At 39.9% G+C, this 27,255-nt stretch overlaps 1 protein-coding gene across 4 annotated transcripts in view; it reads right to left on the bottom strand.

The window, feature by feature from the left end:
- Positions 1-27,255, bottom strand: part of SYT1 (synaptotagmin 1) — a 358,558-nt gene that overhangs the window by 94,700 nt on the left and 236,603 nt on the right. For all 4 annotated transcript variants that reach the window (XM_065041224.1, XM_065041217.1, XM_065041211.1 and 1 more), the window contains one exon: positions 1,427-1,611. In XM_065041224.1, the coding sequence (XP_064897296.1) occupies positions 1,427-1,611 (185 nt within the window). The remainder of the gene's footprint in view (positions 1-1,426; positions 1,612-27,255) is intronic.

Here is a 27,255-nt window from a genome sequence, read left to right as displayed (position 1 = left end):
TCTCCTGATTTTGCTCTTCCCCCATCACGTCTTACGTGCCTGGAGAAGCATGCTAACTTGTTCAAGGACTCTTAAGACTGGCTGATGAGCCACTTTGATGGCTTCTCCGTCACTGTACAGTGGCATCTCACCAGTTGTTCTGGACTGACCATGGGCCTCTTAGCTACTGTGCTCTAGGCTTTTTTCTTGGATCGTGTTCTCAACCAGCTGGCCATAGTCCTCAGGCACACAGCTCTGGCTTGTACTTCTAACCAACCTGCCTTCAGCCCAGCTTTCTTCATATACTAGATTCCAACACGTGGAAGGAACTGCTCATTCCTGACCATGGTTTTATCCTCTCTCTCTTTGTCTGGATAAACACTCCTGGACTACTCTGGCTCAACCTTACCGGGGTCTTGGGAGCACAGACTTGACGACACAATATCTTAAGAGTTACCGGCTCCTACTGAAGAGGCTTCACAAAGCAATTCTCTAAATCTCTTCAGCACTTTCTGTTTTAAAAAATATAGCCCTTTTTATTCTTAGCCTAGGAAATATGGCAATGGAGTGAGTACACATGGATACTTCAGATTTATTTCCCCATTGTTCTGCTTATTCTCAACAGTTTGCTTCAGGAAAGACAATACTAAAACCCTGTTAAAATAAAAGAAAACAGCTTAATTTTCTTTCAGGAACATATTAGTCAAGTCTATGCCCCCAAGGATTAGGTCCTGCAACCTTCTGCTTCTCTTGTGTGAAGCAGATCCAAAGGACAAGTTTTTCTGCCCTTACAAAAATGATGCTACTCAAAGGGCATTATGCTAATCTTTTCCTCCACTTTACTCAGCTGAGTTACAGCTAGAAGTATGGGCTGTTATCTTTAATCTCCTCCAATCTAGTACAAAACGAATTTTCCCAACATAGTGTTGAATGCCCCTGTACTCTTCCTTTTCGATTGTTTATACAATTCTCATTTTTTCTTCTATCCTGCTGTTTCTTTCTCTGCTGAACTTCTTCTTTTGTGTAAAAAGAGATTTAGAGCTCTGAGCTACTTTTGTTTATCATGTAAGCTCAGAAATACTGCTAGAAAGATATACAAACACCGTACTAGCTCCTGATGAAAGTTTTGAAAGAGGACAGTGAAAACTGCACACGTTTGCTTCATTTTTGAGACAACCAAGATACTCTCTAGAAACTTGCCCCTTCCAGATGAGTTGTCATATGCTTGCTCATTTTTTATAGCAGAGCAGGGAAACTGGCTGACTGCTTTATCAGTGACACCACACCCAGATAAATCTTTTGTGATACCACTGAGAAGATGCTGCCATCTTCTCTTCACAGAGCCACTGAGGCAACAAGCAGAACTTTATGTAGAAACATCAAACAGTAACCTTCAAATGCAACTCATTTGTTCAAGAAAAGTTCAAGAAAAGGAGAGATACTTTACCTGGTCTTTCATGGTTTTCCCTAAATCTTTAACATCTTTCATGTTAATAGCATTCTTCCCTCCCTTCTCCTTTCCCTTCTTCTTGTTCTTCTTTTTGAACAAGCATTTCTTACAGAGACAAAAGCAGCAGGTAAGGATTAATAGGACTGCAACTATGGCTATGGCTATTAAGGCCCAAGGTGGCACTGGAAGAGAAAAAGAAACACACACAAAAAGAAGGTGGAAAACTGTTAGTAGGGTTAAATTTAGAAACAAGCACATTTCTCTCACAGCTAAGCCTTTTTCAATGAAAATGCCTTACAGAAATACCTGAAATCCTTTCTAAAATATCCTGTCATCGTTTGCATATTTTCCCAACTGAGCATTTGCACACACAACACCAATTTAACACATCCATCTATTTACATGCCTGGTGACATATATCAAACTCACTTGAAGCTATTTTGCTTAATCAACTGTCTGAAAACAATATGTCCAAAATATATACACCATGCAAATCTGTAAAATGCTCAGCACATTTAGGCAATTACTTGCTTCTTTCTTTATTCATCTCCCCAACCCACCTGACATTGTGGCTGAATCGGGTGGAACTGACAAGGAATCTCCCTTTTCTGGAAGGGCATCCGATCTCAGCAGTCAGTTCTAATGAACAGCCCTTCTCCTCTGCCCACTGCTGTACTTGACAGACTCGCAGGCTCCTCGCGACAGAGGCAGGTCAAGGTCACCAGTAAAGACTGACCAAAGGACTGTCTAATCCAAGGGCATTTGTCCTATTTCTCATCATGCCTGAACGTTAGCAAAGTTTCAGTACATAGCTATATTCTCATCTACGCTTTCCTATAAGGAAAAGAGTTATCTTTCATTTATTCATTCAGTCCAGGATGCTGGACATGGCTGAAGCATGAATAAATAACACAGAACACTTGATATGATAAAATAGTCTTGTTAAAGATGAGATATTTTTGGGAAAAAAAGGAATTAAGATGGCACGTAAACACAAATACTCCAGAAGTGAGCTATCTTCATACAAATCAGCTTTAATGACCACTGATTCCCATACTTAACCAGAACACCTGAGAAAACATTAAATCCTTTAAACTGTCATTTTCTAAAAATCTTGAAACACACTCAGTATATATCAGGTCTGCAAGATACTCTCTCAGCGCATTACCTAAAGGTCTCTAATACGATACAGACCAAAACCAAAGAGTGAATCAGATTTGACATGTTGACGTCAGTGAATCACAAAAGGGAATGGACAGTATAGAGAAAATTAATTGCTTAAAGGAGCTAAGCAGAGTGCAAAGCGTGATCACAGGAACTTTGACTACAAATTGCCAGTTCAGGGAGAGGACAGAGCACCTACACCTTCCTTTCTCTAATGACCATTTTTTCTAACTTTTATTCAAATGTCCTTGGTGACAGATACAAAAATAATGCAGGAGAATAGTCAAACAATGCTTTCTCTAATAGTTTTGTGCCTCCAAATGTTCACTAAATGCAGCTGCTATAAAAGGGAAGCTGTACCATATGTAGAACAAATGAGAACTGATTACTAAACAAATGAATGTTAAAAGATAAACAGTGAATAGATTAACAGCTGTTTATGGGATGCATTTTATGGAGTCAGCAGCAGCAATCCTGCAGTTAAAGTTGCATTAGATCTGCACTTATCACAACTTAAAATCTGTATTTCATGCATTAATGATTTATTTTTTTCTTCAAATCTGGTGTGGTAACACTCTGAAGCACAACTGACTCTCCTACATTTTTCTTTATCCTACACTCACCAGTGTAAAACCAATGCCTTTCAGAGGCAATGTGTGCTCTTCTCAAACTCTAAACTTCACATGTGTACTTAGGCTGTCAGACACTTAGCATCTGAAATGGTATTTACATAACACTATACTTTATAGCTGAGCTAATCTACAGGAGTTAAGTCAATATGAAATGAATGCTGTGCCCAAATTTATCAGCTATTTCTTTAGCTGCCTTGTCAGCAGTGCTTGAAGCACGATGCCGGCAAGTATGGGGAGCAGCAAGAATATGGGATGGAGTTCTGCCAGCAGGATGGCACCGTGGGAGGAAAGAGAGGAGGGACACATCAAACACGGGTAAGCTTGAGGAACTGAGGAGACAGGGAATGTGGGCATTAATAGGATATAAACATATGCATCCTACAGATAAAAGAGCATGTGTAGGAAGTGAAGTCAGGTGTCTTTGTGCTGCAACTGTTGTGTAAAGTGGTATTCTGGCACTGCTGCCTCGGTTCTCTGGAGCATGAACAACGTAGGGTGCCTTGGGGAGCATGTGAAACACTTCCAGATACCTCAGCTTCTCTTTTATAATGCATTATCAGCTCTCATCTGTTTGTAATTTCATTTCACCCAATAGCTCTTGTGATGCAATTAAATGATCATCAAATTAATATCTGGAGCACCGAGAATTATGTACAATTCCTTATTTATCTTTTCAAAGAAAATACAATTTCTTTTTTTATTAAAATAACCATAAGCAATAAAGTAAAAAAATTGGGATAACCCAAAATCTGGACATTTCCAAAACAACTTCAACATTTAAGTCTGAAAAAGCAGAAAGGAATGGATTTTTTTTCTTCTTTTCCCAGTAAAAGTGTTCTATGTCTGTCAAGGAGATGGCTCATCGGAACATTGCCACTGACAGAGATTGCCCAGTCAGTGGATGTACATGTTAGATTTAAGACAAGTGAAACATACAATTACCACTGGCTTTGAAACAATGTTTGTTTCCTTTCAAAGGCATTATCTAAATAACTTTAAATGTTAACGATTTTACATAATACACAGGCGGTTTTCCCAATTACTAAAGACTTTGAGGGTTTTCATATCTGCACTCTCCAATTCATGATGCTGCCAGAAGGGCTTGAAAAAGATGAGTTTTAAAAAATTAGTTCTCTATAAATTCATCTCAAGATGGACAGACCAGATTGAAACGACTGAAGTCACGAGTCACTTTGGAAGATTCAGGTCTATGGCCTTTAATTTTTCAGCCTTTGCTAACTGTAAATAATACCTAGAAAAAACCTTACTGGCAGTATATGAACTTGCTTGTTTTTGCACAGTGGCTCACTTTGGAGACTCATATTGGTTAATTCCATTTGGACTTTACCCACTCTTACGAAAGATTTTCAAATAATTTCATTTTTTTTTTTGTGTGTTTTAATGGACAACAAAGGAAATCTACAGTTTGAAGACTACTTCCATCTATATTAAACCAATTTAATCAGGTTCAGTAGCACAATTTGAAACCTCACGAGGTCTTTGGACACAATCCACTGAAGAAAAGACCTCTGTGGCAGACAAAGCATAGTGGGTGACATGAAAAACACAGATCCTGACCAAGTGACCGAGGTGTCAGGGAGCCAGAAGTTTCTTGTACAACTTGTCTTACCCAGTGTCTGCACAAGGGGGTGCTTTGAAACAAGCAATACTTACCCATGCGATCAAGGAAAAGCTATTGGCTTAAGGATAATTAATATACGTGTAAACTTTCTGGTATTTCAGTGCTATTTTCTTTGTTCTGCTCCTGTGGGCAAATACAGAATACTTATTTTGAAGAAGCTGTCATGAATTGCTATGTGATTTGATGATTCTACAAGGCTCTTAAAGACAAATCTACAGGAGGAGATCTGCTGACTAGCACAGTTAGTAAATAAGGTCTTGAATTAGTCTTATTGATCCAATCTAAACAGGGTATGCTCCACAACTTTACTCAGAAATGCAGGAATGAAGCCTATCTGTAAAAAGAGAGTGTAGAGAAAATGAAATGCATTGCTTACTCCTGAGCAATAGCAGTACACTGAAAAGACTAAGCTGTAGATGGTATTGATAATTGAGGCATTTTGGGTACTGATTTTGCATCCTTCACTCATGCTGAACATCAGTCAGACCTGGATGCAGCTAAAGGAGTTGTGAGCTCTCTCATCCCTCCCTGTTGCTTCCTTCCACGAACACCAGCCAGGGTTGTGTGCATACTGTGGGCCATTTGATGCACTTGTAGCATTTCACAAATACGGCAGCTGTGATGCACTTACACTATGATTTTTGTTTGGGCTTAGGAGTGTATTTATAATGCATATCTCCAGACCATACCCACACACCCTGCCTGGACTCATGTTATGCAGTGGTCTGGAAGGGCACAATGGACCAAATGGGAATATACGCTCCCACGGCTCACCTAACGGAGCTCCAACTGCAAAAGGCACTTGACTTGGCTCACGGGAGCAAACCTAAATTGAAGCATTACCTCCACAAAGTTTGCTGTATGGGGTTGGGTCCTCAGGACTGACTGCTTCACTCCACTGATTTGCTACTACAGTGCTGCACTAAATACAGCTTGTGTCTCAACCTGTCATTAAATCTTGTTCCAATGAATACACTGCATTGAAAGGAAAGGATACTGAGTTATTCAATTTAAGAGCTACAAATTATGCCCTTTATGTAAAGATATCCTTACTTGGCCTTACACAAAATGCTTGGAGAGTTACAGGCCCCGAGTCTAAAACTGACGTTCCCATTAGATGATCTAAAATTATCAAATGCCCCAGAGGATGTTTGACTCCAGAGGAAAGACAGTAAGAGGGATGTCACAAAACATGTAACAGCATCAAAGTGCTGCAGTCTGTAAAAGAGAATAAAATCCCTCATCCTAATAATTTTCTTCCCTTTCGTATGCAATGTCAGAGGAAACTTTATTAACTTAGAAGCCAAAGAGAAGGAAGGTCAAGGAAGAACTGAAGAGAAGAGATGAATTAAAAAGTGAAGACTTCCATACCAAAAATGTTGTCTACTGACAACTCCCAATTAAGCAATTAAGCAGCCCCATTTAAACTGTGACAGCAAAGGACTATCAGATGATGGCAACTTCCATATTATTCTGGAAGGAGGCCCATGGCATGTCGGAATTGATAAATATTAATAACTTACATTTCAGAGGGGGCATGATACTTAACAGGAAGCTGCAACTGCTGAATACAACTTCACTTGTATGTGAAGTGCACTGCATTAATCTAAAGCTCTGGTAGCCTAAACATAGGAGGACTGGCAGTTTTCATTTACTAAGCCATAGTTTTATCTTAGCTTTTTGCTCTTACAGCAAATCCCATATATAGCCATTTACAGACTTTCTGTATAGAAATTCCCCAGGGTCCACATTCTGTATGACTTTCATTAGAAGTTACTGTACTGAAAGCAAGGAGCCAGGTAACAGATACCACTGTTTACAGCAGAAACCACCCCAAACACTCTTACATATGATCTCTTACTTCAATAGTATGTTTGTAAAATATTATTTTCACTTTCTTACATTTATCATGGTTTTTCTATGTGGTTCAAGTTAATGATGTTACATTTGACCTGCCACAAGGAGGAACCATTAATAAATATATTAACAAATACTCTCACACTAACATTTCCACCCTTCTTTGAGCATGTGTGCAGTTGCATAATACTACGTCAATGAATAGTTTATGAAAGTTACTAAAGCTTTGGCTGAGCTAAGATATATGTGTTTCGACAGTGAAAACTCCTCACATGCAAAAGTCTATGGAAGCACACTGATCAGATGGGCTTCACTCACTGAATATACTCCTGCCTATAGCTTCTTTGTTAGACATTATCATGCAAAATTATGCAAACTTTGTATGACTGAACATTCCAGTCTTTGCAAATAAACTGACATTGATTTTAGCAGTAATTCTAGATATGGCTACAAATTTAGTCGAGGTGCTTGGGGTGCTTGAGAATCTGACGCATCTACTCTATGCTCCCAGAGCTGAAAGTCAAAATGCATAAAATGACTAAAATATTTACCTGAAGGCGAACCCACACCTCCTATTGGAATTTGCAGGTCAGTTATGTTTATTATTGCTGGTATTAATTCACCTTTCGGGGCACGTGACAGGTTCTCTGTTATGGTAAACCACATCTACTCAACAGCATATCGTCTTTCTGCAGAGCAGAACTATTTCTGTCTCTTGCTGTCTCTCTCTCCTTCTTTCCACATGTTTTGCTCCCTCTCTCCGCCAGCTCCTCACTGCTCAGTGTCATCAGCTCCTCTGCCCCTCATCTCTTGAGATACATGGAGCAGTTAATCAAGGCAGGGGAGTTTCTAGGTGAGAAGGGACAGTGAGGCCGCCACAGTGAGGAAGAGAAGCTGCTGAGATGTCTCCTTGAATGAAGTACCTCAGAGAGATCACAAAGGCCTTCAAGCTCGAATGTCAGGTTTCAACTGTATATAAAAAGAAAATCGCTCCTCTGTTAACCTGCCTGTTCCACCCTGAATCAAAATGAAACAGAATACGAACCAAATAGAGTTAGCACAGATCTCCCCTCTGATAGCCGTGTCACCACCAGTCAGGGCTGCTCTCTTGGGCTTTTTTCAGCTCACCACCACTGCACAGCCTCCTTGGTGGCCACATGGCTCCAAGTGAAGGTCCCTCCCGTGGTCCCTGGTGCCTGGCTGCTCTTCCAAGCAGTGCTGTGCTTCTGTGGGGCTGCCAGCTCTGCTCTCACAGCTCCCAGCCCTCCTGCCTCCCAACTCCTCCAGCAAACACAGCCATTTCTTCCATTGCCCTCCATGAAAGAATGTTATTCCCCCACTTGGCACACAACGGCCCAGAGGCAGGAGCAGCCGCCCAGCTCCCTGCTGCACAGTGTGTGGCCTGTGACAGACCACAATGCCGGCCAGCATGACAAATAAAACAGCCTCCCCTGCCAAGCAAACCTCTAGGTCACTTACTACAGAAAACGGAGTAGGGAAAGGAAAGTCTTTGGTGGAAGATGCTTTCTAATCAAGTACATAATATTTTTAGACTGATGCTTCCTATCCGTTCATCTATCTGGTGCCATAAAGCTTTTAAAATAAAATGAATGAATTCAGGCTCTAGATAATTGGCAGTGAAAGCACTGGGCATACCGAGCAGCTGGGGAAGGTGAAGGAAGATGAAGTTTCCAACTAGACCTGGAAGCCAGCAGGTTTGCTGAAGGCTTTCTGAAAACTGTATGTACCAACATCAGCTGAGGCCAAATACTTTCCTGAGAAGGGATAAAACAACTCATGGGTCTAATGTTCAACTCTGACAAACAAATCTGTAGAAGCTTGAGACGACTGCTTTCCATCATGTGGACAACTGTATTTTGTGCTTAAAACACATTTCACTTTTTCTGTGACATATACAATATGTTGCACTTCAAAATTCGATTGATAGTCTGAAGGAAAAAAAACCAGAAACAACAGTAAAAAAAAGTCATGCGACTCCGTCTGACTTGGAACTGGAATTTTCAAAGGTACAAAATTACTGTAGTTGGATCAATGCTGGGACTCAGAAATCAAGAGAATAAAACTCAAAAGTAATGAAATTTATGGGAAAAAATTAATTATGCCTATGTATACTGGATTTTCTTAGCTGATTTCATCCATTACATACAATGAACGCTGGTTTAGTTTTATCTTCCTTCCCAGTTTTGAACATTTGGGAATATTATTTGTGTCACATTTTCAAGGTTTGCCCTGCATACATGAAGGCCAGGGTTGCATTTTAATCTTCAAAACAAGAGTCACATTTCTTGCATACAAGAAACAGTTATGCATAGTACATTTTGAATGTTATAAGCTTCAAAATTAGATGAAAAATTCCAGTTTCAAGGAAGGAAAAGGTAATTCGGTACATTTTGTTATAAAACATTATGCAAGGGCAAATCCTTTAAAAATTGAGCTAATTTGTGATTTCTGACAAGCTGAACTTATAGAAACATTATCTGTCTGTAAGCCAATGGTCTGTTAACATATACGCAGGATGCTATTACATGATATCTTAGGGTTTAAAGGAGAAGAGCTACTATTAAAAGAATTAACAACCATTGGAGTAATACACTAAGTTCCCACTGAAAGTAATAACCAGCTTTACTCCTTACTGAGAGTTAATATTCATTTAGGAGGTCTCAAATAAAAATGGCTCATATATAGCACTTTTCATCAGTAGATCACAAAGTGTTTTATAAAGGAGGCAGGTAATAATATGTAAACTGCAGAGATGCAGACATCAATACATACAGAACAAAATGACCTTGGTTAGCATCATACAGAAGACACTGTGGGAGCATTAGTCTATATTACTGGCTGGTGTGGAGCACAGGGAACAACAGGGGCTTTATTTGCTGTGAGCATGTTTCCAGGACTGAAAATCCCTGCTATGTCTTTGCCAGCAGCAGAGTTCACATCAGCTGCAGGTTCTAAGCATGTACGTGCAAGTGTAGGGAGCTACGTGCTGGAGGATGCCATGGGCATGTTGTGAGTGAGTGCACCAGAGAGCAGCCTGGGTGCAGTGTCAACCTCAGGTCCCACCAGAGGAAGCACCTCAAGCAGCACCCTGGGTGCGTGGACGCTGCATAGCTCCCAGTCTTACAGAGGCAACACAAACTCACACCCAGAAGGAACCTCTCCAGCACATTAAATCACTAGCATTGAGCACCCAGCAGAGGTTCCCCAGGTCCCAGTGCCAGGCTCCTCAAGGCTGCAATCTTTCCATCACATCTCAGTGGCACCTCAACTACCGCAGCACCAGGAGCCTCACACGGCCCTTCAGGTACGTCCTTTGCCCTGCTGCTTCCCAAGCAGCAAGTCAGGGAACGACTTCCAGATTTTCTGCGTGGCCGTCTCACACAAAACAGTGATGCTGCTGAAAAGAAGGACTGAAACACCGCACTTCCCAACCTGCTGTGGAAGTTACTGTCAGCAGGGTAATTACTGTCCCACGGAGAGTGTAATGACATGCTGTGCTCTGGCAGTGTTCCAGGTTTGAAGAGTGTTTGGGACCTTAAAACTTAATTTTGTTTATCACTATAGAGCTGTAGCACAAACAAATAGAATTAAGTTTCATTTGTCATGATGTACAAATTTGATAATAATTTTTCACTTCTTATTTAAAGCTTTAAAAACAATCTTATTTTTCCCTTGACTCCTGCCATTTTATTATACTAATATTGTATGCAGAGCCCATACACTCAGGCAAAACACTGAAGTATGGGATATCACAGAGTAAGTAAAACTTACTTCGCATACATGCTGAACTGATGAACTAACTCACCAAAACAATCTTCCTGTTCCTCAGCCTTGTTACCAGTTCAGATTTTCATTTCCCACCTTATTAAAAAAGTTGGTGAAATTCTCGGTGATATTTACTGTCTTTCCATGTGAAACAAGACCAAATGTCAAAATGTAAAGTGTTTCTAACTTGTAAATAACCATCTCTTTCTGTTTGTAAAAAGTATGACACCATTCCCTTAGGACTTGATCTTTTGCCTCTGTCCAATACACAGCCTGGTAGAGCCATATTATTGACTTTGAACAGATACTAAGCAGGTTCATGTATCTGTTTTCATCTAGCCCTTGAAAAGACCTGAGTAAATGCTCATATGAGAAGCAATATTTCTTTTTGTGACAGGAATGTATCTGTAAAAGTATGTTTCTTTTGCTGAGCAATAGTTTATACCCTGTGAAATCAATGGAATATCTGCATTTCTTGATCTGTTATTTTAAATGTACAGATACATCTTTGAACAAGATTCTTTCATTAAATATTATCATTATTAATAGACATTCATTTGTGTGTGGGTAGTGCCTAAAGGCACCGACTCAGAAGAAATGCCTCACCACATTAGACATTGCACGCAGATGAAATAAAAAGACAGTCTTGCCTGAGAGGCTTTACATCATAAGGTCCCAAGCCTGTGTGGTGGGTACGTGCGCATCTTGGTCTAAGTGACTGCTCAAAAGAGCTGTGTCCTTGTCCATCTATCAGCGTACGAGAATGCACCAAGCTTGTGCACTACCAATCCAGTCTGTCCAAGCACATATTCCAGCACTCCCTGGTGCACATCCCTTGCTAAATACACGTTCTACCACCCCAACAAGAACCTCCTAGGATACTGTCTACCTAGGATATGAATGCCCTCTTTCTGGAGGGAACCCAGGCAGCCAGCCTGGCACCTCCATAGCTCACCAGTGGCCAAGGTTATGGCCAAGATTGGACCCTGAAACAAAGGACACAAAACCCCAAGAGACTCTCTTTGGCCTGGAACCTCCAAAAGGAGTGCCTGAGCTGACTGCGTTATTGAGACAACAGCAGATAGCCCCAGACAAACCAGATTTCAATGATGGCTCATTCTGGTGATCTAGGTGTCAGCTCTTAATAGGAATGCCCCAAATTCAATACATTCAATAATTCTTCAGGCTACTGAGTCTTGTCTGTTTTTTCCATAAGTGGTTGTATGGCAAGCACTTTCATGATGAACCCTCAGTGTGAGATGACATTCCCTATCTCTAGTCACCATGACTGAAACATCCCACATGGCTCGTCACTGTGTGCACAGGTACAGGCACGTTGCAAGAAGAGTCAGAGGCCACGGATGCATTTGCAAAGAGGAAGTTTTATTTTAGTTACCTCTCTACTGGGGGATCTCTGAAGTAGCACCAAAGCTCCCAGGCAGAGGTGACACAAGTGGGGACACAGGTGCTGCAGAAATTCAGCCCTAGTAGAAGATCACTGGGCCTGCTGAGCTCACCTGTATTTCAAGGCTTCAGGTAGGCACAGCCTTCAGCTCTTTCTCACAACAAAGCAGGAATCTCAGACATAGTGATAAGTTGTCTACAGTTTCTCAAAGGTCTATGTTATCTAACACAGAGGTTCTACTCGTCAAGCATATGAGGTCAGTAAAACAATCAGTGTGATGTATGTGCTTTTTCTACAGAGAGCTGCAAGTCACTTGAGCGTATTTACATTTAACCAACCTCCTAGCCATTCTTCTGATATATTCCCATACAGTCATTTTTGTTTCTAGGGTGTCTGTAACACCAAGAATGGTCCTATAACACTTATGTGCAGTTGTCGGCAGATGACAACCAGCATGTGCCACACACATGTTCACAGAGATTGTCAATAAGATATACTGTGTTGGTCTAGTGCCCTCTCAAATCTGGATGCAAGTGGATGCTAGGGTTGCTAGATAATCCTGGTCTCAGTCCAAGGCCAACAATGCCTGACTGGGTGCATCATACACCGGCAAAGGCTCATACTGTGTGTCCATTGTGGAGTGCAGCAGAGCAAGGTGCAGGATGTGCAACAGTGCTATTCCACCCCTGGCTGGCTCTGCGCACCTCAGCAGCACTGAGCGAGGCTGGTTGGATTCATTTTTCCAAGGAACCTCAAAGTGGGTATAGATTCAGTTGTGCAGGGGTGTGTGGGAGAGCATTCCTGGTAGGCCCCTGTCCTTGCTGTGGCACTCTGCTCAGCTCAGGAAAGGGCAGAGAGCAAACCATCCATGCTGCAGCTGTTTTGAGAACATTACGTGGATGATACTGGTTTGTGGGACTGGAGGCATAATGGTGTGGGTCCTGCTGCACTGGTATATGATGCACGCCTGGCAGGCCAGGGCAGCTAGCGAGCTGTTCTGGGTGTGTGCTGAAGGACTGAATGATCCCAGGTTTGCCCCAGGCATCCAAATTAAAATGTTTTTATGACCTCTATCTATTAAGCAGAGGTGCTGGTCAGGATATTTACACCACCTTTGGAAATTTTGAGGGAGTAGCTACCAACAGCCCAGCTATCCCAAGCCTCATCCCAGTGTTGTGGTGGAAAGGAAGACCCATTCCCATGGCACACCTCACCTCTGCCTCAACCAGCACCACAAAAGACAACTGCCCTCGCTCCTTCCCCACCAAGCAAAACTTCCCAAGCGAAACTTCCCAAGAAAGCACCACTGGCATGAATGTGCACAACAGCTTTTGCAGCTGTCTCTTCTGTTCCACCTGCACACGGCTGTCACTGTGAAAATGTGTATCAAAAGATATTGTAAAGATACAGTTTTGTGGAATCTCTATGTTATTAGACACTTAGACTGCTAATACAGATAAAAAGAAATTTAATTTGATTATTCACTGACTACATACCACTCAAGTGCCTTCGACAAAATGTTATTTTCACCTGCTATTTAAAAAAAATAGCAGGTTTTGACCTTTCTCATTTTAAGCATTTAGTTTGATTTTAAAAAACTGAAGCAAAGAATCTAAATATGGGTTGTGTCCTTGCCTAGTATTTCAGCCTCCTTTATTCTGCAAGAAGTTATCAAGGCTGCAACCCACAGACCAGTAGTGGCCTTCATAGGAAGAAATCTATTTTCAAGGTACGGCTAAGGTTAATAGCCATGTTGCTCTTCTTTTTAAGAAGCTCATCAAGCAGCACTATTATGATGAGGATGATGATGATTGATTACTAACTTCTGCGTTTTTGCACAAAAAAGCACCATTCTTGATTGGCTAACTTAGAAATGCTGTAATGGTCATTAACTTTGTTGCAGGAACCACTGCCAAAGTGATAAATAGATTCGGTTTACATTAGCTACCAGCCTAAAAGCATCATTTGACCTCATTAATAGATCTAATCAAATCTGGAGTTATGCTCCCTAAGAAAGAACACTATTGGTTTTAGGAAAGGAATTCTGAGGCTTTTTTCTGGTCTCCATAAATACAAAAGTTGAAATTTTTTTCCATCGAGGTAAGGTCACAATTCTCTCTAAAATGATTTGTGCAAATGCTGGGCAGTCAAGTTTTCCTTCTTGTTCAGTCTGGAAGAAGTTAAAACCATTCATGGAGGCACTAAAAGCTACCCATCCAAGACCAGGGAAGCTGTATTTCTTGGAAAAGTGGTCAGTTTGCTGAAGGAAACTAGAATAAAACCTTTGTGTATACACATCCGGAACTCCATGTTAGTATGTTGAAATCTACATCAAAATTATTTGGCTGATGTATAGATATAGCTCTTCAGGTCTGTGAAATGAACACTGCAGACTGCATTAGATCTCTTAATCCACATTTCCTACATACTACTTGGAGATTGTTTCTTATATCCTTCATCTTTACTTCTGGAAGGTACAATTATAACACACTCCTCGCTTCTTAATTTGCCTACCTAGCAGTGTTAGAAGTTATTAATTTAGCATGTTTGGAATATGTTTTCTCTCATGTTGTTCTTCAGTATTCTGCTAATTAGCCTGAATAATTAATTTACACAAGCTCTAGTCAGGCCCTATATTCAGCTAAGCCATGAGCGTGTATTACAGCTGCAACCCAAGGCTGATAGTTTTAGTTTAGGGGATGATGTGAATCTGAAAGAAGCCTGGCAAGGATTGTTTTATAACCACACATATCAACCTGAAGGACAGCACAAAATGTTCTTGTATGGCGTGGATTAATATGGGCAGTTTGTCCCAATGCTTTCTTTGTCCTGTTAATCTTATTGGCTATCAACAAAAGCAACTACTATCAGTTTGTTTCTTAAGACAGCACCTCTCCCTAAAAATCTCATCTAGTACTTTTATCTCCCCCTTTTTTTTTAAACCTGACATAAAGTAGAGGTGAAGTATGACTTTGCAAGCTTTGGGAAAAGGAACCATGAAAAGGAAGACTCTTTTCACCAACTTCTGTATTTTATTTGGTGATTGCTGCTTATTCTAAAAATTAACAATGTTGAGAATGGGAACCAGAAATCTGTTCTCCCCTCTCATTTTGACCTATAGTTTGAATTATGTCCTACACAATGCCGTGACTTCAGCATGAGCTAGAAGTGCTGTCATACATTAGAGCTTGTGGCTTGATGAAGAAATTGAATCAGTATCTCAATTTCCTGAAGGAGCACTCTAACTTTCAGATTAATATATTAAAAGTGGTGAACTCTGCTACTAGTGTAGTACCAGAAGACCCAGCCTCATTCTACTGCTATCCCCATTCCCCAAAAAGAAGGGGTCTAGGCACCTGTCCTTCAGAGCAGAATTTTCAGTCCCCAGTGTTAAGTGGACAGGTGAACCAGGCTGCTGCTCTGAAACCTGTGCAAAGGGTTTCAGATTAAAACCGTCCATTTTACAGCCCTGTTTCCAGCTTGCTGCTGGCCAGCCAGCCTGGGAGGTTTTTCATCATTCTGAGACCCCTTGACTCCTACCTGTGCTGTCTGAAGTTCAGCCATGTAACACTGAATGCGGCCTGAAAGCTCTTCTCAAATTACGTCAGTCATTTTTCCTGGATATGACAGAAAGAACTAAATCCCCTCTCTCAACACCAGAGTCCACCTTTGATTATCTGCAGTAGGTGTCAGTTTTGCCTTACACTGCCCAAAAACCAGACACATTCTAGGCACTTATATCCCTTAGGGGATCTAATTGTATGAGCTGAATTCAAAGAAAGAGCATCCTTTTCCTCCATCTCCTTCTGCAGAGTCCTATTGACACTGAGAGCGCTCAGCACAGATTGATCCCTATAGGTACATCTAGGCCAGACTTTCTCCACTAAGTGAAGCATTCCTGTAAGGGCATATTGAAAACTCAGTGCTGAAATGTCAGCGGCTTCTTCTATTCATTGGGAAGAGAATAGGAAACAGAATCTTATGTCAGCACTGAAAATCAATTATTAGACTTTCTTGTTTTACTTCACTGCAGTGAACAGTCATCAGGGTCTGACTACAAAGTTCTATATTAGACTTGTATCTACAGCCCTCTAGTTGTCACCACGCCACGTCCATTGCTTTCTCAATGAAGATTTGCAAATTTGTATAGCCAGAGAAAAGTATCAATTTCATTTTAAAGAAGGAAAATGAGGAGAGGATGACCCGTGACTTGCTTTCAGGATCACAAATAATGTCACTAAAACTTGAGAGTGGTCAAACTAATGCAATGCCCAGTGTATGTTTCTCTCCTAAGAGTGGCATGTTTCTACTCTAGTAATATTTTGCTCCAGTATTTACAGTCAACTTTAGGAGCTGCTCTACAGGGACACATCTTCTCATCGCTATTTAATAAGCATTGCATCTCTTTGTTGTTCAAAAGTGCATCCCACTTATCAAAATATTTTAATTAAAATCCATTCTTTTTGTTGGATTAATTTCATTGCTACTGATCAAAAAGGCTGAGAAAATGATAAAATCTGAAAATTAAAAGTACACAGTAGAGTTCCTGCTTCTGTCCCTACATAAATGCAATCAGACCTGAAGTGATTAACCTGAAGTTTGGCCAGAAAAGAGAATTAGAAGTCAGCGTTAAAGGCTCATTCTGCTGAAATCAATGCCCACAGTCCTGATGACTTTTGTCCAGTGAGGATCCTGTTTGTGATTCTCAATTCCTCTTGCAAGTTCTGTGCCATTAACTAAAGGAGCGGCTGTGCTTTCACCTAATAAGAACTTTGCAATAGCTAATCAACAATTCTTTCAAACCTGTAGCATCACCAGTAATGAACGATTAATCCTCTGTCTCCTCAGAACTGAGTTAAGCTCAGAACAGAAAGGGAGAGGCAGGAAAAGAAAATGGACTCTGTGAAGCATGAAGAAATAAAAATGAAAAGATCATAAAGAAAACAAACATTAAGGGTAGAAGAGCAATCAATAAAGTCCAAAGCTTGCAAAGATTGTCTTGGAAAATAAGTACTCCAAAGGAATTCAAATAAGTAAAAATGCAATTCTCAGAAAGATTTATTTAAGAGTGAATTAATTCTTCAGTGCAATTTTCTTTTCTTCTTCCCTTGAACGATTGTCTCTTAGGCTACTTCACTTTCTGCATATGGTGCCACATGACAATAACACCACATTAATCTCTATGCTATATATGTTCTTCTATAGTGATAATTCCAGCAAGCAAAAGGCTAGCACATTTAAATGAATGCAAATAAGATGGTAGTTTGTTATTGGCTGAAAGTGTCTCAAAACAAACTAATAGTGATACACAGATGCAACTTTGCATCTGCAGTCTAATTAAAACTAATCTAATTAAATATTGTGCATCTGTAAAGCAGCTTGAGTGCTTCAGAGAACACACAGAATTCCTTTTATTGTTGGAAGGAGCTTCCAAGACCCAGTGTGTCTGCCATTTCACTTTATTTGGAATCGCTTTAATAGCAGGTGAGTAATCAGCACATAAATTCTCTGTAGCTGCTTTGGAATCGTTCATTCACAGAAGCAGAAGCAGTGATAATGTATCCACAGATACATTACAACAGCAGTGGAGGCCACATTGACTGGGGGAGGTAATGTCCTTTCATTAGGCAAAATGATACAGTTGGAAAAAAGAAAAAATCTTAAAGCTGTAAATCATCCTTCAGCCTCACTTATTAAGGCAGAAGTCAACTACAAAAAAACACTTTTGCAGATGTGTTACATTGCCGATGTGAGTTGTTCACAGTAAAATCAGGCATGAGCAAAACCTTGTTGAGGGATTTCTTTTAAAATATTCTTATTACAGAATCCTCAGAATATTTTTTTTTTCTTGCAAATAAACATTCCTCAAACATTTTATTCAGTATGAAAACTTATTGCTTTCAATTGAAATTCTGCCATAAGCGATTCTAGCACTGAGAACAAAAATAGCCATGAGGTAATAAAATAATGTGCATAACCATCTACCCAGCACTCATTCTACAGGCTGTGAGACCAATGTAAGGGAATAAATACCAGTGTTTTATCGTTTTTCTTTCCCTCTCAAAAATTTGCATATGTAACTTCATGTTAGAAAACTGTCCTAAAATGCTTAAATCATCAATTCTCAGATGAAAGAAGGTCAAAGGAGAACAAATTTTGATGAAAAGTTCATCACAACATTCTTTCATAAAGTATTACAGTAGACAAAGATACTCTGCATGTTCCCACCTTAGAGAAATAGTCTGAACTGCCTCGATCCTGTTGTAACCTAAAATAATGACGTTTGTAGAAAGCCCAAGATATGAAGGCATAGTGCGTGGCAGGAGTCTGAAGCCACGCAGGGTAAAGAGACTCTCCAAATCTCATAGCTTTTCTTCTTCCTCCCCTTCTCAAGGCTCACCAGATTGCTAAAATGCTGAATTTAGTGCTATCTAGATTGCCAGAATTCTGAATTTAGTACCATGCAGATTGCTAAAATGTTGAATTCCAATATGTCCTTGACTCTGTGGGATAGGCATCGATCTATATTCCTGGGAAATTCTCCACATCAAGCAACACTTCATGTTGGAGCAGATTCATAGAATGAGAGCATGCAAGAACTACACTGTAGATATGACACTCTCCTAGAAGACCAGCAAACTGACTCTTCCTACCGCTTTAGGTGAAATATTCACTTTATGAAAAATCGAAATATGCTTGAGAGTAAAGCTCTGGAGACTTCTCTTTTCTTAGTTGATACCCTAACCGGTGAGCTATTTACCCCACACATACCAGAAGCTAAGCCACTTCTCCCACAGAACAATATTCCCGAGTCACAGGGTCCCCCACAGAGGATGAGTAAGGCATCCTTCATGCAGTTAACCTACAGCCCATAGGCTCGCTCTCTTCTCTATAGGGTGAGATTTGTGGGTTTAAAAATCTTGTTCAGGCTGAGTAAGATGCAAGCCATGTTCTTCCTCTCGTGATAGTGCCTTAGCGACAACACTATCAGCATTTCCCTTTCCTGCTTTAGCCCTATTGTAGTCCCACTAGTTTCAAGAACGAAAATAGAACCTCCAAGCAAGAGAATAATAGATATGACAGATAAATCCCATAGTGAAAATCGTGTCTGCTGTTTGAAAATTGCACATAGAGGTCTCTATTATAAAAAAGGAATAATAAATGATGAAAATTCTCAAAATTGTCCCATTAAAGTAATTTTCTTTGCTGCCTGGTGTTTCTAGACAAGTAGAGCTCCGATTTGAGTCTTTTCAGTTGTAAATAGTTTCATTAATTCCAGGAAAACTATGCTGAACAATGTTTGTAGGATTATGTCTTGAGGTGAACTTACTAATAAACAGGAAAAAAAGCATTGTGTGTTTTTGACAGCATTCCTTGAGCCTAGGAAAGATGTGTGGTGATTCATAGAAAAGGGATACTTTGGCAAGCCATAACGAATTTTCAAATGAAATGTCAGTCTGAAATTGCTAATCAAATAGTCATTTCCATGGTATTTTTCTATATGCTGCTGTGAAATTTACTCCATTGTAGAAGCTCGCGAAAGGCATCCTTCATAATTCAAAACTTATATTAAGGTGATGTTTACATGCTGCACAGGTTGTCACAGAAGCCCATGTAGCAGAATGAATATTGCCCTTTGTGAATATGTGCACTGAGGATTAGCAGTACTGTGCAATACATTAAAAAGCCTTAGGGCAACAGAGGCTTCCAAAAAAAAGCGTGTTCTTTCTCCCAAAGATGTAGCATAAAGAAAAGTTCTAAATGGAAAGCATTTAACTTTATCAGAAGGAATTCTTCTTCAGATCTAGATTTTCCTGATGGATTTTATCATGGTATCATACATTTCCTAAGGAATGAAAAGAGGATTGTCAAACATGTTGTCATTTTTATATAATATTTTGATTTCAGTACAACTTAGAGCTTTTACAGCATGGTACAAACATGTGGCTGTAGCTACATTGCATTAAGGACATTGCATTTACTTGTTTTAGTCTTTGTTATATATCATATATTATTCATTTTACTAATTAGTCATTATTTATTTACTATTTGTGTATTTTTATTTATTATCTTTAGTATTACTCTTGTATTACTTTGATCACACTTTTATCTGATGTTTGCTCAATATATGGTACTCATAAGACAAACTGCTTTTATAACGTATGAAGGCCTGATCATGGCTCAGCCACCTGCAAATGGCCTTTAAATCGGCACGGAATTTTAAGCCACCATAAATACACAATGCTGATTTACATGTGGTAAAAAACAGATAAGATACAGCAAAACAGAAATTATTTTTAAAAACAACATAGGACAAGTGATGCAAAGTTTCTAACTGCTTCTAGACTTAAAAGTTGACTATATTGGTGACCATAACACTTAATAAAATTTGAATCTTAACCCTGTGCTGCCTTTGCTATATTTACAATAACAAATGAATGCAGCAATATAATACTCTTTTGCTCAAATTATCTCAGAAATAAATCTGCAAATATTTTCCTCACTTTCTGATTGCTGATACTAGCAGATTACTTTGCGCTACAGCAAAATTAGGACTTATTCGGTGAGATCTCAAAAAGGGTTTCAGAAACTAGCAGATGATAACTTCTGCTTATTCTGAGATGATGGTTTGAGTCTTTCTAATCAGACCTGTCACAGACTCCTGGATCTTCCAAGTGGTGAGAAACCTGTCCTTGAGCTCAGGAACAGGAAGACCTCATCAATACTGCTTTTCAATGGAGCTTCAGAACCAAAGTTATGACTCCATCCAGGAACGCTATAGTATATGAGAATTGCAGCTGAAAGAGGTAAAAACAGGCCAATAAATGTTATTATCATGGTGAAATAGTCCTTTAATAAGGACAAAGTTTTTGTCTCTGTCACCTGCAATATCCAGTAAACTTGGAAGGTACTATTTTTGTGCTGTGACTAGTACTCAACCCATCCCCAATAATAAATAACTTATGTTGGCAGTATTCTCCCAGGAGACTCCACTAAAGTAAGTGAAGCTAGTTATATTTATTCAGGCACATCATGGTGGAGGTGACACTTGATGAAAGAAGAAATCCTTCCCTAGAGCAAAACTAAATGCCACATACCTCACTGCTGATGGCTTAGAGATATGCAGTGGCTTCCACGGATTCAACCACTGAAGAGTTAAAAATACCACCCCAAATTAAACCCTATTAGACAGCTCTCTAGTCAAAGCGTTTTAATTATGGCCAACATGTAGACTATATTTTGATTGATAGCCCTTTTATCCCTCTATGAAAGCAGTTTCTCACAGGCATAACCCTTGTGAGCGGCTGGTACATACTTAATTGGCCTCACATGCCTTCAACCTGAGCCAGCTCATGCCAGGAAACAACTTTGTGGAAGCCAGCGCCGTAACCAATTTTCCTTTGGCTTCTCTCTAAACTTGGCAATGCTGTGACTTATCCTGGCTTGTCTCAGCTGTTGATCCCTATCTGAGGTCACACACAATTTTGCTGACTGCCGTTGACATGGCAGGGTCATATGCAACACACGTTTCTCTACTGCTTCTCCTTCCAGAAATTGTCCAGCTAGCAGTATAGTTAGTGGCTGTTAGAAAACAATTGAGTGGGGCTATAAGGTTCATGGTTCAGTGAAGGAACATTTAACATATTAATGGCATAAAGAACAACCACTGACAGAAGCCCTGCTAGTCTTGAGCGAAAAAACAGCTAGACCTACCCTCATGACTTCTGCCACTGAGAGAAAAATTTGTGTATTTTACAGTACATTACTCTTGAAGTGACTAAAAAATAAACATCAGAATTCAGTCTGCTTTGCTAAAATGTTAGCTGAAAGCTTTTCACTCCTTCTTAGCAAGCTTTGTGTGAAGTAAAGAGAAAATTAGAGAAATATTGTTTTATTTTTATTCTTTTTCATCAGAAGCATCCTATGGCAGCTAGCCAGCCTGGAGAATGGAGCAGAGCCTAGTACTGGCAGGGAGCCTTGTGCCTTTCTCAACCATATGTCAAAAAAAAACTTTAGAGGCCTTAACTTTTCCTTTGCCTCCTGTAGCTGTATTATCCGTGGAAGTCTCAGAACGGCCAAACTTTTTTCTGAAGAGACAGGAACCATAAATGACAGGAGAAGGTGCTGTGTGTTGAGGGAGCCAGGAAGAAGTAAGGAAAAGAGGCAGCAGATGAAAGATGGTAAGAAAAACTGGAGCTGTAAGTCACAAATTGGTTATCGTTTACTTTCAGATCACAGAGGTGACCTCTAATGCTTAGAAGCCATACATCTCGTCAACATACACTGTAATAGTAATTTTCAGAACATCAAACCTATCAACATGGAGTTTGTGAAGACAAATACTGTCATTAATGATTATTTGTCCAGTGGAAGAAAATGTTGCACCTTCTTGGAGAAAGAGACACTGATTTCTGGTGGGTTTTTTTTTACCTTAGAAAGGGCAATTTTAACTTTAACTAGCATCAGAACAAGAACATACATATTTTACAGCTCTCAGTTCTCTACTCTGCAAATGTCAGTACAAACAAAGTACTAATGGAAAAACCCTTTATTTTCTTTGCACCATAAAATATTGTGGGAAAGCAGGGAATATCAGCGTTGCTTTGCTACATCAAGAATCCTCACTGACACTTCAGGCTCCTAATGGCTCCCAACCCTTATTCTGACAATGCTGTATGAGTAACAAACTGCTGTAATTCAACATCCACAGAACTTGGGTATAGCCTCATTAACTTCGGAAACTGGACTGTAAGTACACTCACCTACAACTGTAAGCATGGACATAATTTACTTTAGTCCTGTGTTGACATAGGTGTATTACAACCTCTTAGAAAAAAAAACAAAGCAAACTCAACTTTGAAAGAGAGAGGCACTATAGCACTTGTTTATCTATTCAAAGTGATCCATGTTAGCATACATGACTGACACAATGTACACTCCTAGCACTTTATAAATACTCCTGATATCAGGGAAAAGATTAAAGAAGTCTGCCAAGAGAACTATCAGTAGCTTTGGAGGCAATCCTATAATTCTGTCTGCAAGAATTAAAGTACTGCTGGAATCCAGCCACTGAAAGAGTCTTGAACTCTCTGTTAGCCTGATGCTGACTTTCAGATGCTTCTCAGCGCTGAATCTGGAAGGAGGGAGGAATCAGTGCGGCATCACATCTGCTCCTTGCTCATTGCCACAGCACTCCAGTACACCCACCAAACAGCTGAACCAAAAGCTCACGGATGATCGAAATCCAGAAGAAAGCTAAACAATATCATCTGCCAGTATCCTGGATCCCTGTCAGGCACAGAAAGTGGCACCGTGGTGGCCTGCTTCCCCCTGAGCCAGTGATGCTGAGGAGCAGCAGTGGAGACATGCTGATGCAAGGGCTGCTGTGCTTTGGAGGAAGCATAAAACCAATGTCCTCAGCTTTTGTGGTGATGAAAGATCCCCTGGGATTTCCCCAAAAGGATTGTAATGTCTTACAGCCCCATGCAACTCTCATTAAACTAAATGGAAAGAACCTCAATCACTTCTGTGGAAATTGGATGTTTGCAGGGTTGGCCCAAATCCCGAGTGAGGTAATTGCATTCTTCCAATGGTTTCCATTGGAAAATTTCAGTCATCCCCATCCCAAACGATCTCAAAGTAGCACTCTACTGATCATTTAAACTAAACAACTGCCCTAAATGCTTCTTTTTGACAACAATCATGAAAATCTGTGTTGTGGTAATAAGCCATGTGACAAAAGAGGGTATAAATCTCAGCAAGCAGCCTACTAAAATGAAATGGAGAGTAAAAAAATTACACTGAAAAAGGTCTGAAAAGAAATTTGCTACTACCACTATACGTGTGTGTGGTGCGTCTCTAAATTTACATCTCTGGTAGTTACAAACTTTTAAAATAACCATAGCTAAAGCAAAATTAATTTATGTTAAAATATGAATTAATGTAGCAGTTCATCCCGTAAATTGCAGCATATATTAGAAATGTGTTTACAGTCTTGATCCTCCAAACCACTTGTGTGTAACAAATTTAATTCAATGAACTATTCAGGAGCTTAAAGGTTAGTCCCTATTTAAACACTTTACTGGATTAAACCTTTTGAAACTCTAAATTCTGCTGTGTATCATTTCAGTACCTGAACTCAGCCTGCATATCCACGCTATACTTGCACGGCTATAACAAGCCTTTTAGGTTATTTACAGAAGTGGTGTAGGCCAGTCAAGAAAAAGAAAACAAGAAAAATCTTGTTCACCAATTTGCACTCATCCTGCACTGCAGGGTTCAGCTGGTGTTGCTATGACATCAGGGCTTTGGTATCACGCATTATTTTACCAAATGGGGACACAATTTAGGCTATTGGTTGGTTGTTTTTCAAGAGGATATATCATTTTCTGTTCTTTTTCTACCGGGACAAATATTGAGTTCAACAGAACAAAAATGCTTCTTGTCATTATCATTATAAAATTATAGCTAGTTTTCTTATTCTAGGTGGCAGTGAGAAGCAGTAGTGATTTTGGATAGATCCATGCGCTTCGCACGATCAAAGCCCAGCTGTCTGTGGGTTCCCAACAAAAATGAGCTACTGCAAATCAAAGATGTTCCACAGCTCAAACACGTCAGTCAGTGCATTAACTGAATGGGAAAATTATTTTTGTAAATAGTTCCCCTCTTCCATTTTACCTCTTCCTATGTGTGCATTAAGTATTTTGTACCATACATCCACTGTAAAAAAAATGCATGGCTGTTTCAGAATAGTCAATTTTATCATCATTAATGTTACGCCCCAAGTTCAGGCAACAGTAAGTTTTCTTGTTTGCCCACTGGTACTCTCCACCCCCCATACTACTTTCTGCCATCTTGCCCACCTTGCTGTCCTAGGACTTAAAACCCATCAATAAATATCCCATGAGGCAAAAGAGATTAGAAATTGGTATTCTGGAACAATTTCCTATAAAGTGATTACTATCACCCAGTTGTAATCTAAAATGCTATGCTAGACTGAAATTTATTAATAGTTAGCTTCCCTTATCTTCCCCCATTCTCCTTCTCTTAACCAAACTGTGAGTAAATCTGCATTTATGGCGTATTACAAATAACTGACTCCAGGGCTGAGACCTGAAATGCTATATTCCAGCTTAGAGAATGTTTGCTGAAAATTTGCCACTGAGGTCTTAGGACCAACATGATAAAATAGCTGGCTTTGGAGAAGTGAGGTTTGAACTTAAAAAGAAACAAGTCTGAATGTTGGGCTAACAAATATATTGCTTGTGCCAATCTTTTAATACGAGTTCTGGGTAGGAGAAAAGTGTTAATAAATACCTAAATGAAGTAACACAGAAGGAAGATAGAAAATTCAATGAACTCTAGTAGAGAGGGACCATAAAAATATCTATAAGAAAGGTATAAAAATTATTACCAACACTGTTGACTACGTGAAGAATGTACTGCCTCTCTGTAAACCGTTCCCAATAATAAAAAAGTCTGATGTCTGCCCTAGTCCTGGAGGTTTCCTGCCCACTGGGGTACAGCCATATGGGGGATGGTCCTAACACAGCTCCAGGAGGAGAAAGCTTCTCATATGGAAATGACTTCCAATCCTATTGGCAGCTCATCAGCTTTAGGATACTCCTTCTCCCTTCTTCAAGGAACTGCCACCTCTACTCCACTGAGTCAAACAAATGGTTCATGTGGCTTCTTCAAACTGACCTGGGAGCTGCCATCAAAGGTCGAGGAATATAATTTCAGGCTGCATCTTAAAATACCCAAGTTCCTGCTTTTCCTGAGACTAAAGGAAATCAAGGGATCAAGCTGGAAAGCTAACTTGGATCTACCTTTCCTGCAGGAACAGCTGGGAAAGAAATGCAGAATACGTGGGGTCAGAATCTGCAGCCCACTGTGGGACATTTGTTTAAGAGTAAGGAGCCCTAAATACCCAGTGTCATTTGCTTATTTTGTCCAGCAGCATTTCACAGCAAAATGCATATTCTGTCCTTCAGCCAGGTCTCCGCTCTGGTGAGTTCTCTTGCTCTTCAACCCACTGTACACTGACAGAAGAGAGTGAACCAATCACTCTCAACACAAGATAAAGCAGTTCTTTAAGTCCAGGGGAAGTGATTTTGGGCTGTGAATCTGTCTTATAATGGGTTAACCTAGAGCTCTTCCTAGATACTTAAGTCTGTGAGACCACTACGATTTCGGAGTCCATTTTTCCCTTCTGGATAAACCTGAGCATCCTGTTTCTGTGTCGTTCTGAAGAGAACCAAGGCTTTTAATTCAGGTTTGTGTATTTGAGTCCCAAAGCCTGGTTCCTAAAAGCCAAGTGTAGAAACCTTGAACATTTCCGGAACTCATTTTTCGATTTGGGTTGAGATGCCTTTCCCATCTGAAAGGACAAACCTCATCTTTCACTTTGGCGGCTCTTGCTGCAATAGGGAAACAGAGCCAGCTACAGTACTGAAACATGCCCCCAGATGATACTGGGCCTGTGAGCAAATTAGGGAGCTCTTGCTGAAGTTGATAATTAAGATTAGATTCAGACTCAGAAAACTGCACAGGAGTAGGCAGATGGTTCGCTCAGCTGCCAGCTGGAACTCAGCCTTCATGAGGCAGTCATTCAAGTTCAACAGCACAGCTTCCTTCCGCAGAGTCAGAGCAAAGTCTACCCATACCAAGATCCTTCTAAAGATCTGAGGCCACCTCCACAGCTCTTGCAAACTGGCTGCATGTTCTGGAAGAAGTAGAGGTTTCCAGATCTAGACCAGTTCAAGATCTCACTTGAAATACAAGCCAAGACTAAAGAGATAACAGTAACGCAAGAAAAGATGCTATGGACCTACAGAATTCCTGAGAACTTCTGTTGGTGGTCAGTTGTTTAGTATTTCACCCACCTTGGCACTGATGATATCTTAAACACTTTCTATATCAATAAACGAATTTTTGTCTATTTAAAAAAGTTTGAATACTTTAAAAATCATATATCAACCAAAATAAGGAGGTATTATATATTTATAATCCCTCAGGGAAGACATTGGATAATTCTCAGCTGCAAACTCAGTTCTAAGTAGAACTGCTAACAATAACAACAGAAAATGACATTCTATTCTTCATCTGTTCTAGTTTACAACAATGCTTCAGAATTACACAGACTTCATTATCTGTTCTTGGTTCTTATAAAAATATCTTCTAGCTTGCCACAGTGCCTAGGCACAAGTATCTGAGGTAGAGTATGGAATATCAATCTTAACAGCAATTCCTGTATTTTCATTGCCCATTTACACCACGTTTTTAAAAAGCAAATCTATTAACCATAGTCCCAAGTGCTTTTTTTTTTTTTTCCTTTTAT

The sequence above is a fragment of the Columba livia genome, chromosome 1 (assembly GCF_036013475.1).
Source record: "Columba livia isolate bColLiv1 breed racing homer chromosome 1, bColLiv1.pat.W.v2, whole genome shotgun sequence".
Classification (NCBI taxonomy): Eukaryota; Metazoa; Chordata; class Aves; order Columbiformes; family Columbidae; genus Columba; species Columba livia.
This window is presented reverse-complemented; position numbering and strand designations above follow the sequence as displayed.